This window comes from Aptenodytes forsteri, unplaced genomic scaffold (genome assembly GCF_000699145.1).
Source record: "Aptenodytes forsteri isolate BGI_AS27 unplaced genomic scaffold, ASM69914v1 Scaffold158, whole genome shotgun sequence".
NCBI lineage: Eukaryota > Metazoa > Chordata > Aves > Sphenisciformes > Spheniscidae > Aptenodytes > Aptenodytes forsteri.
In genome coordinates this window covers 1548787-1562356 of record NW_008794601.1, presented here as the reverse complement: position 1 = coordinate 1562356, position 13570 = coordinate 1548787, and the positions used below count along the sequence as shown (strand labels likewise).

Sequence of the window (13570 nt, the reverse complement as noted above, 5' to 3'; positions counted from 1 at the left end):
TTAAGCCTGAAAAGAGAAGGGTGGGGGGGTGTGGGGAAATCCACCGTCTTTATGCTTTGGAGCTGTTTGGGGTTTTTTAGCAGTTCAAAATGGGGGAAAGGAGATAATAATATATCAGAAATGAGCCTGGTCCATCAAGATTTTTTTTTTTTTTTAATCTAGGACTCAACATAGTATTCACTGAAATTTATGGAAGTCTCAATCCCAACTCTAATAACCCTCAATCTACTTTTTTTCCTGTACGCGTGCAGAATTCCGAACGTGAATTTGTACCTCCCGCTCTTAGCCTTGCTGGGATATCGGTACCCATGACTGCATGAAATGCTTTTTTGTTGTTTTTTTGTTCTGAATAACAACAATCAGGTTAGACGGTGCGCCCTGTTGTGTTCTCAAAGGTGAGTGTACAGCAGTACACGGTTACAACTCCAGACTTCTCAACACCTGTGATTCTTTCCTGTTTCAGAGATCACTCGGCTTCAAGGTTGGCTGCCTCGCTGACCTCCAGTGATTGCTACTTCCTTGACGGCACGAAGGGCACGCAAAGACCCTGCGGTGTCAATGAACTCACAACCATAATTAATGGTGAGTTATTTTATTTCATCTTTTCTGGAATGTAGACACAGTCAGTAACCTGACTGTAAGACCCTGATTAACTATATTCATGCTTCTTAAAAACACATTATTCCCATCAAATCTCTCTTTAAAGCTGCTTCTAATTGCCATTTTTCCTGATGTAATAAGTTGGGCCTTGAGTTTTAGAAGACAGTAAACCCCCTCCACCTTTTAAAAAATGAATTCAATAGCATTGAAAAGTCACCTAATGAAGCCCCTACCAAAACCTCACAGCACAGTCAGGAGTACACAGCTGCTTCCCACCACGTGTATCGCCTGTAGGAATGACAGGAGTAGCCCAGTGTCTTTGTCTTTCCAGTCCCCTGGCCTCTCTGCTGTGCTGCGTTCTGGTTACGAAACACATCCTGTAAATCTTCACGTATATTAAATACATTTCTCTCATAAGCCGAACGGTACGCTACACTATGAAAATGGAGCGTCAAGGAGGACCTACTCTCATGCAGCCTGCGCCAGAAGCAGGCGCGCAGGCAGGCGCAGCTTTCCTGCACTGGGCTGTTTAAAGGAATGATTTTACGTGTTTGCAAAATGCAGTCCTGTGCCAAAAGCCTGTCCATTAGGTGAGGGTCTATCGAGTCACGTACCACACACACCACCGAGCCTCTTAGGCACCGATCATTGCAGCTGGGTTTGACCCATGGATCTAGATAGAGGCTTTCTAGTCTATTACTAATCCAGATTAGCTCCACAATAGCTCCAATTAAGCTCCAAATTGCCTCAGCCATGCAAGCCGTCACAGTTGTTCACCATCCTGAGTCTAGTGCTGAACTGAACGTCTTCTACCATATATAAGGATCACCAAGAACACTATTTTACTTACCCATCGATAAAACTACTGGGCAAATGGACAAGTACAGTTTCAGGGGCTGTATATTAAGGGTTTATTTATTAACATAAAGATGTTGTCATAGGAACAACTGTTCGTGCAGCTATGAATCGTGTGTATTTTAGTGGGGTGTAAGTAGTGTAGCTGATTTTTTTTCTCTAAAAATGGCTTTTCAACAATCACGTTCTTTTGAGTGCTCTCTGGTGTAGTCAGATAACTAGTGATTTTTTTTATCAGACTTGTTCTCACCTTCCAATTTCAGGAGAGGAGATGCAAAGGAGAACTAAACTTTTTTTTATGCTAAAATGCAGAAAAATTCAAAGCAATTGATTACTTCTATGAACTTCAATATATAAATGGAAAATACTTACCATTTTTAATGACTCAGGATAAAAGTGCATAAATTATTCAAATACATATTTACCCTTTATAAATGCACCCTTAATATGAAGTATAACTGAACTTAAGGTGTTCTAACTACATGGAAAAACAGTATGTTAGAGAACCCTTTCCCTCCGAATTCATACATTGAATCTAGAAAATAAACTCAGTACCTTATGAAAAATCTGATTTGTTCAAATCCCTAAGTGCCGCTCATTTGCCAGCAGGGTCTTTGAAACTTACCAGTTCATCTTAGTACCTGAATAGTTTAATTGAAACAAAAGATGGAAGGGGGAAAGATGAGGAGGATGAAAATTCCTACATGAATTAGTCACCTGTATACCACAACGTATGTAAAAGTTTCTGATGATTTCGTTAATCAGAAAGAATCCTATACATCCTTGCACATGAATTGAGTAAGAGGGAAGAAGTGAGGAGCAATTGCAGCAGTAATAATATATCTCAAACTTATCACTACATTTTTGCATCATTTTTCTTCATTGTACAACTGGAGGAAAAAATCCAAAAAAGGGTTTAATTTCTACTTCTACATACAATAATTTTCAAGTTTATTTATTTAAATAATTGTAAAACATCTTACATTTTTTAAAGAGGTTAAACTATAAGCAAATACACACATACACCAAAGTTCCATCATTCATGTCAGTTTGTCCTAGAAATTCTTTCATGCTGGTACCCTGTTTTGTTGAATTTTTTTTCTGCATAAACTAAATCGATATCTGAAAGGCTCCATAGAAAATAGAAACTTCAACTTTTTTCCCCTACAAAGTAAAACAAATTGTATCCAAAATATCAAGCTTGAATCATTTTGCCAATTTCTTTCTCCTTTTAATATTTTACAAATCTTAGGAAGATTTCATGTCTTTCAAGAAAGACTTTGCATTTCTGGTTCCGTTCTGCCAACCGTTGTTCATCCTGGCTCTTGGCTGATTCTTCATTCACAATGTTTTAGGAGTTGACGTGGTTGTGTCAGAAATATGAAACAGGTAAAAGATGCAGACTTCTATCTCGTCCAATCCATAAAAAATGTTCCTTTTTTTTCCTGGGCCTGGCTTTCCCCCAAAAAAGAGCTTGTAGTGCTATTTTTTTCTTTTTAGTGGTCCATCACAATAAGTAGTTTTGTGCTGTAAAAGAAAAATGAAAAAAAAAAGAGGAAAAAAGGGAAGAGGGAGAGGAGCAAAGCTGCCTCTCCCTTACATCGGGGGAACGACAAGACCAGTCATGGCTGAAAAAGAAAATTGACAAAGATGAAGTTCTGGCAAATTCTTATGGAACAAAATACATTTGAGCCCTTCACCCTTCTGTCTGCAGTCGTGTATTGCAGCAATGGCCTTATTTGCAGGTTAAACTAGACCTTCAGTTTCTTTTAATGATTTACGCTTTAGTGAGAACTAAGACGGTGAGACTGACAACGACCACAGACAACAGACAATGTCCTATTTCATAGTAAATTCACCAAAAGCCAAGGCCCATTGTGGTTCTTAAATGGATAAAGGAGACAGAGGATTAATTCAAGTCTCAGTAAGTGAATTTTCAGAACTGCCTGACCATTTTTGGGTGCTTGTCTCCCGAGAGATGTCCTTGGAGATGGACATTGCTCAGAACTGTCCCAAAAAATTCAGACTTCTCATGCTTTCTCAGGTTGAACACTCAAAATCATTCTTGAAAACCAGAATGGAGCAGGGTCTTCGCTTCCCACTCAGCCTGCTCGTTTGCTTGCAGAAAGGGTTATGTTGTGAGGGAGGAAAGATGTGAAAGCAAACGGGAATTCGCCCGTGCACTGCTTACGGGACCTAGCCAGAGAATTACAAGTCCCGATTCACTGGACAATGACCAGAGAGCTAGAGTTTGCTAATTTAGTTTTGGTGGAAATAATGGCCCAGCCTCTCTTTCTCGCTTGGTTTACCCCATATGTCTGAATCACTGTAGTCTTACCTGGCACATTCCCAGAACACTGGGCTTATGTAAATTATTTATTAGTCACTCTCACTGCCTTTAATTGCAGCTATATTCTTCATAACTGACAACAGCAACATTTGAAGCTGCCTGGAACTGGTGCTGTTCCCAAAGGTTTTGAGGGGTAAGTTAAGTTTATACGTATTTATATAACAAATGAGTGAGTCATATTTTCAAAGGGGCCTCAGTGCAGTGCACGGTCCTAATCCTGCAAAGATTTATGTTCACTGAAGTTTGTGGGATTATTCATGTGTTTAAAGCCCTGTCCTCTGAGAATTAATTTCACCCTTATGTTCATAGTGTTTAAAAAAACGCTTAGGGCAAGATCCTCAGCTAACATGACTCTTTTATTGGAGCTGTGTTGACTTTAAACAACTGCGGATATGGTCTATGATTTAATACATAGGAAAATAAATATTTTCATATTTTGTAACTGACTAGGCCTGGAAGTCCCTGCCAATTTTGGCAGATAGCTGAAAGAGAAAGTGAAACCGAACAGTCTGAAGTCAAATATCTACTTTTTTTAATTGCTTGGGAATTTGCTATTATTTTTCAAACAGATTTTCAAACAGGCAATTTACCTAACCCTATATAAAGTAGGTAAATATTTGTATGCCTGTTTCTTGGGGGGGCGGGGCAGGGCACGGCGCATTAGAAGAGAGATTTTCTGATAACACTAAGGAGGCTGCTCCTTTCCTTCTCCTCACCCCCAAACGCAAAAAATGATCCTAACGGTAGTGTCCCAGCCTGACACCAGAGAGCCTTCTCCCTGTGTATTAACCACACGCCTGCCTTTCTGTCCTCTAGAAAAGAAAACTGGATTTGTGTCTTGGATTGATGCCCTGCTCTAGACGCTGCTGGGCTGGCAGAAGAGGTAAAAGCGTGTGCCCTCAGCTGCTCACCGCCATCCCACAGGTATCCCAATGGAGCAGTCTGTGTGAGCGCTTCCTAATCTGCTTCAGGCAAAATCATCCAGGTTAGCTCAAAGAATTTAAACTGTTTGTCTAAGGTAACCCAGCTGGGTCTTTTGCCCGAAGCAAATAAAGGAGCGTTTACGCAGACTGCACCCGGCCGGGCCGTACCTGCGGTGCTCTTTTCTCCTGGCATAGCCAGAGCCAGACTCCCTCTGTGGCTGTTTAGATTGTCTGTGCAGAGAGGCAGCAGACCCTGGTATAGCTAGCGTGGTTTAATTTGAGACATGCAGGCTCTGTTGCCAGTGTAGTTTGCACGCTGTTCCCAAGGGGGATAGGCCATATTGGCATAAATGCTTTTTTCTGGTACTATTGTTATCAACGTTATTTTCATTTTTTTTTAATCAAGGAAAACTTCTTCCAGCAGACCAAAGCAAAGACAAGCCGGAGTTTCTGCCATGTCTCTTCAAAAATATTTTAAGAATACTTGTAGATGCAGCATTTTGGAAAGTTCCTTAAATTGAAGAGAAAGTACATTTTTACTGTATAATTGAAGATAGATATTATGTTATCAAGCAGTCCTGGACTCAAACTAGTGATGGCAAGAGCAAAACTGCCATCTGCAATCAGGAGGAGTATGTTGTTACCCCTGGGGTTCTGGTGATCCCTCCTGTGCCTCCTTTCCTTTCCTCCTGAGCAAGTAGCAAGTCCCTGCTTTCCTCTCCTTCCTTTTGCCCCCCCCCCCAAGTCTGTTTTGTTTCCCCAGGCTGTAAGTGCTCCAGAGCAGAGATACTCCTCAGAAGTTGTTAGGATGGAGCCTGCGTGGACAAATATTCAGGTAAAACTAGAACATAACATAGGAAGGGCGAGCAAAGCCTAATTAATTGTTTCACTGGCATTTCATCCTAATGTTGCAACTTCACCTCCTTCTGCTACAAAGAACAAGTAGGCTGACCCCCCCCCCCCCCCGCCCAAGTCTGTTTTGTCATTCCATCCAGGCTGTAAGTGCTCCAGAGCAGAGATACTCCTCAGAAGTTGTTAGGATGGAGCCTGCCAGTGGACAAATTCAGGTAAAACTAGAACATAACATAGGAAGGGCGAGCAAAGCCTAATTAATTGTTTCACTGGCATTTCATCCTAATGTTGCAACTTCACCTCCTTCTGCTACAAAGAACAAGTAGGCTGAGGAATATTGGCTGGCATCCTCTCCTCCTGGTTTTCCACAGCGCATCTAAATGGCTTTGCTCTGTGGTTCTCTCTCTCTTTTTACATACCCTCATCTGTCCATTTCCACCCCACCTCCACTCCCCTTTGGGGCTGCACTGTCAAAAGCCTATTCCCAGCCTGTATCGCTTTTTATTGAATGTTTGTGAGGTTTGGATTAAGGTCTTACACTGCTAGCAAAGCTGTAATTATTTTTGCCTGTATTACTATATATTGAATCGATGTAACTTTTCAATAAAGGTGGTTCAATGCAGGACACTCCCTGATGAGCTGGGAATATAGAAACCACAGTCATTATCCCAGAGGGTCTTTGTTTTTTTCTTGGAGGGAAATGGAAAAAGAATTAGAGATGAGCCTTATTGTATTAACCTTGACAGCTTGCAATTATCAACTGAAACACTTGATTAAAATTGTCACAAGGTTGGAGAATTTTTTTGTAAATAAATAATCAAACATGGATAGTACCCAGATGCTATGGTGATAGGCACCTTTAATGGGTGTAATTAATAATGATCATAAGCCCAGTGTATACAAGTGGCCCCTGAAAACGCTGCCTTGCTTTGTAGGGGAAAAGAACTCTCTGCAATTCAAACAGCCATTTGGTAAGAACCGGAAAGGGGCTCGGTGCTGTATGAATGTACGCATGCGTGCACACACACTGATCTAGTTCTTCAGATACCACAGGTGCTTTGTTGGTGTCTCAGTCATGACCTGGTTTAAAAACTGTGCTTTCTAGAGAAGATGGGTGTGGAGCACTTTCAGTTGCTGTCGTGTAAAACGTCTTGCGCTCTCATTTGGTTTTCCTCTTTTGCCACTAAGTTCCCAGCAAACTCCAATCTTACGGTTCTGCAGCTCTCTGAAGAGGCAAGTGAAGTGCTCCAGTGGTGCTACTCTGAGCATCTTAAGTGAATGTTCCTACCCTGCAATGCCGGAAACATCTCTCTGCGTGAGCTGTCCTGTATATAAAGGTAGGTTTGCGCATTGCAAGCCACCGAGCTGTTGGTAGCAGAGCTAGCTTCTGTGTAATTTGGCCTAATAAAGGTGCAACTTATACCTGCAGGCTTCATCTCATTGATATCTCTGACTCCCATCATGCCTACCACTAGAAAATGTGCAGTTTTACTTTCAATATTAAGACCATGGAGACATTTGTAAAACAATGCACCCGTTTATTACCTATCATTTATTATGTAACTCGTAACTGAAAATGGTAGAGAAAAGAAAGGGTTTTCAGAGGAAAACACAGCTGGCTTTCATTTAGCAGAAAACATCAGTGGCTTGGATGAAGGGCACCATCATCCTTTATACTAGAATGTGAGAGTGACCTAAATTACAGCTTCTGCAAAGAACCTGTGAAGGATGGTTCCAACTAACATACTAAAACATAGCGAAAAGCTTCAAGTTTTTCCTAAAGAATTTCTTGTTACTTTTTCTTCCATAGGAAATTAACACTTTTTTTTTTTTTTTTTTTTAGAAATCCTTCTGTATTTGGATGGAAGATTTTCATTTATCCATTCATGATCATCTAACCACAGACAGGTGAGATATTTATAACTAAGTGTCTTTGTCTCTTTTAGATGATAAGCAGGTCAAACCATATTTTATGTAACATGTTTTTAAAAAAATCTAGACAAAACCATTGATAGCTAAGAGACAGAGAAGTTATTTTGGCCTCATCTATTGAGTTGCGTTGATGTAGTTACTATCTCACCGTGGTGCTAAGCTGTATATGCCCAAAAGGCTGCCTGAACAATTATTCTGATTTAGTTCAAATTAATTAGGAACACCCTTAAAATCAAAATATGTGTTTGCAAAGTCACATATGCATTAGTTTAATTATTAAAGAGCACAGGAATGTATAGCCACTCTGCAGTTATATATTTTTCCAGTTATACTAGAAAGTGGCTAAGTTTTCACCTGCAAAGGAGAAGACAATATTGAATCTTACCCAATATCTTCTTTTTTGCGTGTGACACCTAACAGTCTTGAATATTTTCTTCCATTAAAAAAGGCAGATTTTTGTTTTCTCCCATTAAAAGTGGAGCTCTTGTCTAGCCTGAATAAGTCTGTGATATATGATGAGCTACTAAAATTAACATCCCATCAAATGAAAGATAAGTAATTAATAGTAACAGGAGATATTTTTGTTTAGTAGTTAGCAAGAAGGTTTAAACCTCTCTCAAGGTTTTCTTTATTTTGAAGCAGTCTGTGCCACTTACATCTCTGCCAATAAACCGGGGAGAAAAATGTACTTGATCTTTCCAATATATCAAATTTAATCAGATGACAGATACATATTTTTCGTATATATTGACATCATGTAGATATCATTTGCGGCCTTTGGCATACTTAAATCACTGTCTAGGCTCTGGAATCATTCTGATTCAGGCAGAAGCATATTGCTGATCATTCCTAGCATGGAAAGGGCCCAGTTATTTTTACCTGGTTAGAATCTCTGTTAAGAGTTATTTTAAAATGCTGTGTCTTAAGTGTTGACTGGAGCTAGGCTTCAACATGGAACAGCAGGTCAGGCGCTGGACTGGTAACAATCAGGAACCGTTGCTTTGTAAATGTGAGCCAGCCATTTCATCTGAATCCCACCCCTTACAAACTTTTCAGAGCAACTATTTTTCTCATTACCTGTTTGCACAGCCTTTTAATGCAAGGGGACTGGAATCTCCAGAGCTGTTGACACCCCTAAGTTTGTCAAGACAAGATACTAATAATTAGGGCCTTCAACTCAAATACCTGTATTTCTTTAGGGAATAGTGCAGATGTCCCCTTTGCTAAATTGAGGCTGTTCCTAAGGGTGTCAGACTTCGATACCTTTTAGATTGGCTAGGATCCTGATGGTTAATGGAACATCTGACCTTCTGGGGCTTGCCTGCTATTCCTTGTAACTGAGCTTGCATTTTTATGTTGAGATGTGCTGAGCTGGCCAAAGGTAATCTGGGCAGTCAGCGGTCCATGCTGTTCCAGCAGTTTCCAATTTGCTTGCTTTTCCCATCAGCTGCCTTCCATCTGAGATGAGTTGATTAGGCGTTTGTGTACTTATCATGCTGTGTTGCGTCACGTCACATTGTATCTTCCCAGTGCCTTTTTTAAACTGCCTTGACATATGACATGAATGGAGCACACAATTGTTCTGATCAGGATCACCTGCTCTCAATTTGGAGAGCATATAGAAGTGAGTGGTGTCCAGTATGGATTGCTGCTTGTTCTCTACCTATCATGTCCTGTTACACTGTAAGAATGTATAGCAGATGGCAGGTGAAAGAGGTAAGCAAGAACACATGGCATGGGGGGTTATCTGAGGGTATTCCGCATGTCTTGGCTGTGTTGTGCAGCCCAAAGCTGAAAGCCAGTAGATATGCAAGTTTCATGCTTAGCTAATACTTTTCAGTTACAATATATTTTCTAGCAGCTGTCCTCCTGTCTCCAGCAGCTTTTAAGCATCACCAAGACTTTCTTCCCAAAATACATTTTTGGAAAAAAATTTCCAGCGGTACTGTAAACTGCCTGGAATAATGGGAATGCTGATCTGAGGATGAAGCTTGTACAGCTCCTTCTGTTTAGACTAGTTTTAATCCAGGCTTAAACACTGCTGTGGTTAATGTACGCGGAAGCTATATTCTAGATTTTCATCGCTGCTTGTAAGCAGAGTGGCATGCCCTGAGGCGCTGGTAGTATTTCTAATATTCTCATTGCAACAGGAGGCAGCAAGTAGGATGGAGACTGTATCACCAGGAAACTTTTGCCTTCGAACAAAAGATGTAGCCAAAGTACATTGCAAGCATTACATTAAAGCTCAAAAAATCCCCGTTGGGGAGATGTTTTCCCCATATTATGGGTGGGGAAATTGAGAGGTAATGTCAAAACACTTGCCTGATGTGCTTTGGGAAGGAGCCTGCCTATACTTACTGCTTGCTCTGTGCTTTTGCTATTCTACCTCCATCAGTATTTACTGATGCCTAAGTTTGATAAGTAAATAAATAAATAAATTGCATTACCAGCACGTCTAATTCTTAGTTTATAGTACAGGGCGATGGCATAGCAGAGGAGATTAACAGTCTCCCATTGCTGCAGCACAGTAAGTCCATTCAAGAAGCCTCTTTGGGACCCTCCTGTTGACTTTCTGGCCACATCTGTCTGTCAGCACTGTGGGAACGTTAATTTGGATATCAGGCTGTGTGTATCTGGATCCTTTCCAAAGCATGTGCTCCCCAGCTTGCATCAATTTAAATATTTCAGTTGGAAAGAATTTGCATCTACAGCTGAAATAGTTAAATAGTTACAAAGACCTGGCCTAACAAACCTTGGGCAGACATGTTCGTCTCTGCGAAGCACCTACTACCTTTGCTGGGAGTCACATCTGTTGTTGCTTGTTGTTGCAGTCTGACTGACAAGTCCCGTTGTACTAGGTACTGTATCTGCTGAAAACTTACTTACTTAAATAACACTTGTAGCGTATTACTATATTTATGTATCAGGGTGTTGATGTACAAAGGAGATATCCCACAAAGAAATGGATATAGTTAATAACTTTTGTATCGGTTTACCCATGCCCAAGTCTCTGTATCTCTATATGCATAAGCTATTTCAGTAAGTAAATCATAACCTTAATTGATAGATTAATCCTGAACGCCTCAGGGGTGGACTTTTGTCAGTAAAAATGCATGGATGTGAGGACTGGGTTTTTAGCTTTGAGATTTTATGTTATACTTAATATTAAAGTTCCATTTTTAGAATCTCTTCTTGATTACTAATTTATGGATTGGATAAAATATGTTGTAAACACTAAATGGCACCAAATTGTCACTAGGACTTTACCTGTTTACGAAAGGGTTAAAAAAGAGATAAACTCTTGCTAAGCAGAGTCTTGAGCAGACAGGACAGACATGGTAGGTTAAGGAAAAGTATTAACTTAAATAAAAAGTGTTTTTTCCAAACTGTCCTTTTTCTGTCTCCCAGAAACAATCCGAGTCATTTTCTCACTGAACTGATTTGTGGTTAGCACTACCTTAGGTAACTTCTTAACAATTAGGCCTTCTCAACACAGCAGTTAGACAAGTTTAACTTTAAAGCAGACTTAAATCTATTCTGAACACACTGATTTGTCTCTAGATTATAGCACTGTCCAACCAGCTTATGCTAAACAAGCAAACTGTTCTTAAGTTGATAGGCCTTCCTCGTTAAATGTTTAACTAAATCAGTTTAAAATTACATTACCTTGGAACAGTTCCTTAAAACAGCTAAACCCTCTCATTTTTTATAAAAAGGCAGTGAAATCAATACATCCCTTCATTAGCTGATACAAAGAACACACCCTTCCCCCCAGCCAAAAAAAAAAAAGAAGGAAAGAAGTTAACTGCAGACCAGGTAGTGATGATGACTCTTTAGACACCATAAGCATACAACAGTTAACAAAGATAAACCCATTTCTAAACAGTTTGGGTAAATAGCTACAATTTTTGGGCCAACAAAACCTTCTATACCTAGAGTTTAAAAAATTGCTTCAAATCCTTCTTTTCATCTTCTTTAAACAGAGCGGAAGAGAAATTATATTCCCTGCCAACGTGATACCTGTGCATTTACATGGGTAGATCAATGTCTTTCATTAACGGGGAGAAGATGATCTTAGAGAAGCACAGAGTTTCGTTTAACTGGGGCAGGGGAAGAAGCTGTTTCAGATATATAGCAGAATTCTGTAAGTTAGCTTTTAAAAATGTAATTGCTTTTGTTCAACACGCTTAGAATTTCCTTATTGTATAAAATAATCGCAGTTTATGTAAGTCCCTGTGGCCTAGCTAAGGATTTATAATGCACCCAAATCAACAGGTGCGGTTTGTAGGGCTCATTTCAGAATTACCACTGGCTCTTGGCATGGCTGAATTCCCAGAGTTGTGTTTTCTATGGTATCTCTAGTGAAGTCTGAAGGAGCCAGATGACTTCTCAGGCCCTATAAAGGTGTTTTTTATGGAGACTTGGAGCGTATTTATGTGCCGCATGCACCCCCCCAGCCTGTTAAAAGAAAGAATTTAGTACAGGTTTCCATTCTTATCTTAATACTCACATTTGTTTTGCAGATCACCTTTAAAAAGGCTGTAAATGTACTATAGGGCTCAATTCCCGGTATGAGCCTAAACCTTGCAGCAGGTTTCAAGACACTGGCTGTTATGTACAGAGCTGTGTGTTAACTCTGCAGGGCAGACGTTTGTTTTACAAGTCCCTGAAGCCTAAGGAGAAGTCATTCCTCACAAAAGAGCTGGTACTGAAATGCAGCCTGGGTCAAATCCTTCTTGGTATAAATGAGTGTCTGTCCCCTGTTGTTTTAGAACCAAATAGACAAAGCTTGGAGCATTGCTTTAATCCAGTTGGATTGGGTAAGATTTTCACTGCTGAGTCCTGTAATATCGGTGTAATGGTATTCAGATAATTATTGTATTTACCTAGACTAACACAGTGTTCTTTACATGTCCAGGCTGAATATTAATTGTACGTTTCTTACCTCTAAATCCATTTCCATTGCCGCTAGAGCAGGCAGGAGAAGGAGACCCTTGGGGTCTGATGACAGGAGCAAAGGCACTCTTCTGTTTGACAGCAGGAAAGACGGAAGAGGAGAATGGAAGGATGGAAGAAGTGCTGGAGGAGCCAACTGTTGGACTTGAAGACATTACTGCAAAAGAAAAAAGTGAATCCTCATCAGAAATGCAACTATAGAAGTTTGGTAAAACTGCTTAAAACGTCTACCTTCTGATTACTCATTTTACGTCTTAAGATCTCATTCTCACATTGACTTGGCTGTTTACAATACATCTAAAGTAGAGGTAGTTATATTGAATAGTTCAAAAAAGAGTGCTTAATTCTTTTAAAATGAAGGGTGAGGATGTCAGAAAATGGTAAGTCATCAGGGGGGAGAGAGTCAATATGAACAAACAGTAGACAGTAATGGCCTCTCCACTTACAGTTGGTGCTTTGGAAATTGGGAAGGCCGGTAATTCCTGTGCCCTCCCCAGCTGTTTAAAAATGAAGATTTCCTTGGTTGGAGTTGAGGGGGGATGTTTTAAGCTGTTGCTTAGATTTGAATCTAAACTGGCTTCTTTTTAAAGAAGTATCTTGCAAGAAAAAGTCCCATTGTATGTCCAGTAGCTTGTTAAGCAACTGTTTGCTCGCTTTCCAGAAAAATATCAGCTATTTCTCAGCAAAACAAGGAACAAATAACCATATTTCATGTGGGTTCAAGTGAATCCCCGAGTCTCATGGAAGCATTAGTTTGAAATCAGAATAACAATATGCTGCAAGACCCGGTCCTTCCCTTATTGAAGTCAATGGCAAAGCTCCAGAATAGGGGAAGTATCAAAAGTACCCAAACATCCTTTGAGTTGCACCTTAGCCTTAAGTTACAGCTCAAACTGTGAGGATGTTGTTTAGCGGGTTTCAGACCAGCAAGGAGCCTTCATCATCACTGCAAAGTGGGTCAGTCCTTATGCAGGTGATGTGAATGTAAATAAAATAAAATAATATTTTGCGGGATACCAGGTGTCTTCTGGAAAGGCATGGTCCTGACGTTATTGGGAGCTATACCCTCTGTAACCTACAGTGTAGGTAAACAATTAAATAA

The 13570-nt window shown here is 40.1% G+C and overlaps 1 protein-coding gene across 1 annotated transcript in view; it reads right to left on the bottom strand.

Annotated features, from left to right (window-relative positions):
* Window positions 1-1319: 1319 nt before the first annotated feature.
* The window catches only part of EBF2 (early B-cell factor 2), a 149904-nt gene continuing 137653 nt past the window's right edge, over window positions 1320-13570 (bottom strand). Inside the window, exons 15-16 of the mRNA XM_009273040.2 lie at window positions 12458-12625; window positions 1320-3083 (exon numbers count right to left, since the gene is read on the bottom strand). Of these exons, the coding sequence (XP_009271315.1) occupies window positions 3052-3083; window positions 12458-12625 (200 nt within the window). The 3' untranslated portion in view covers window positions 1320-3051. The remainder of the gene's footprint in view (window positions 3084-12457; window positions 12626-13570) is intronic.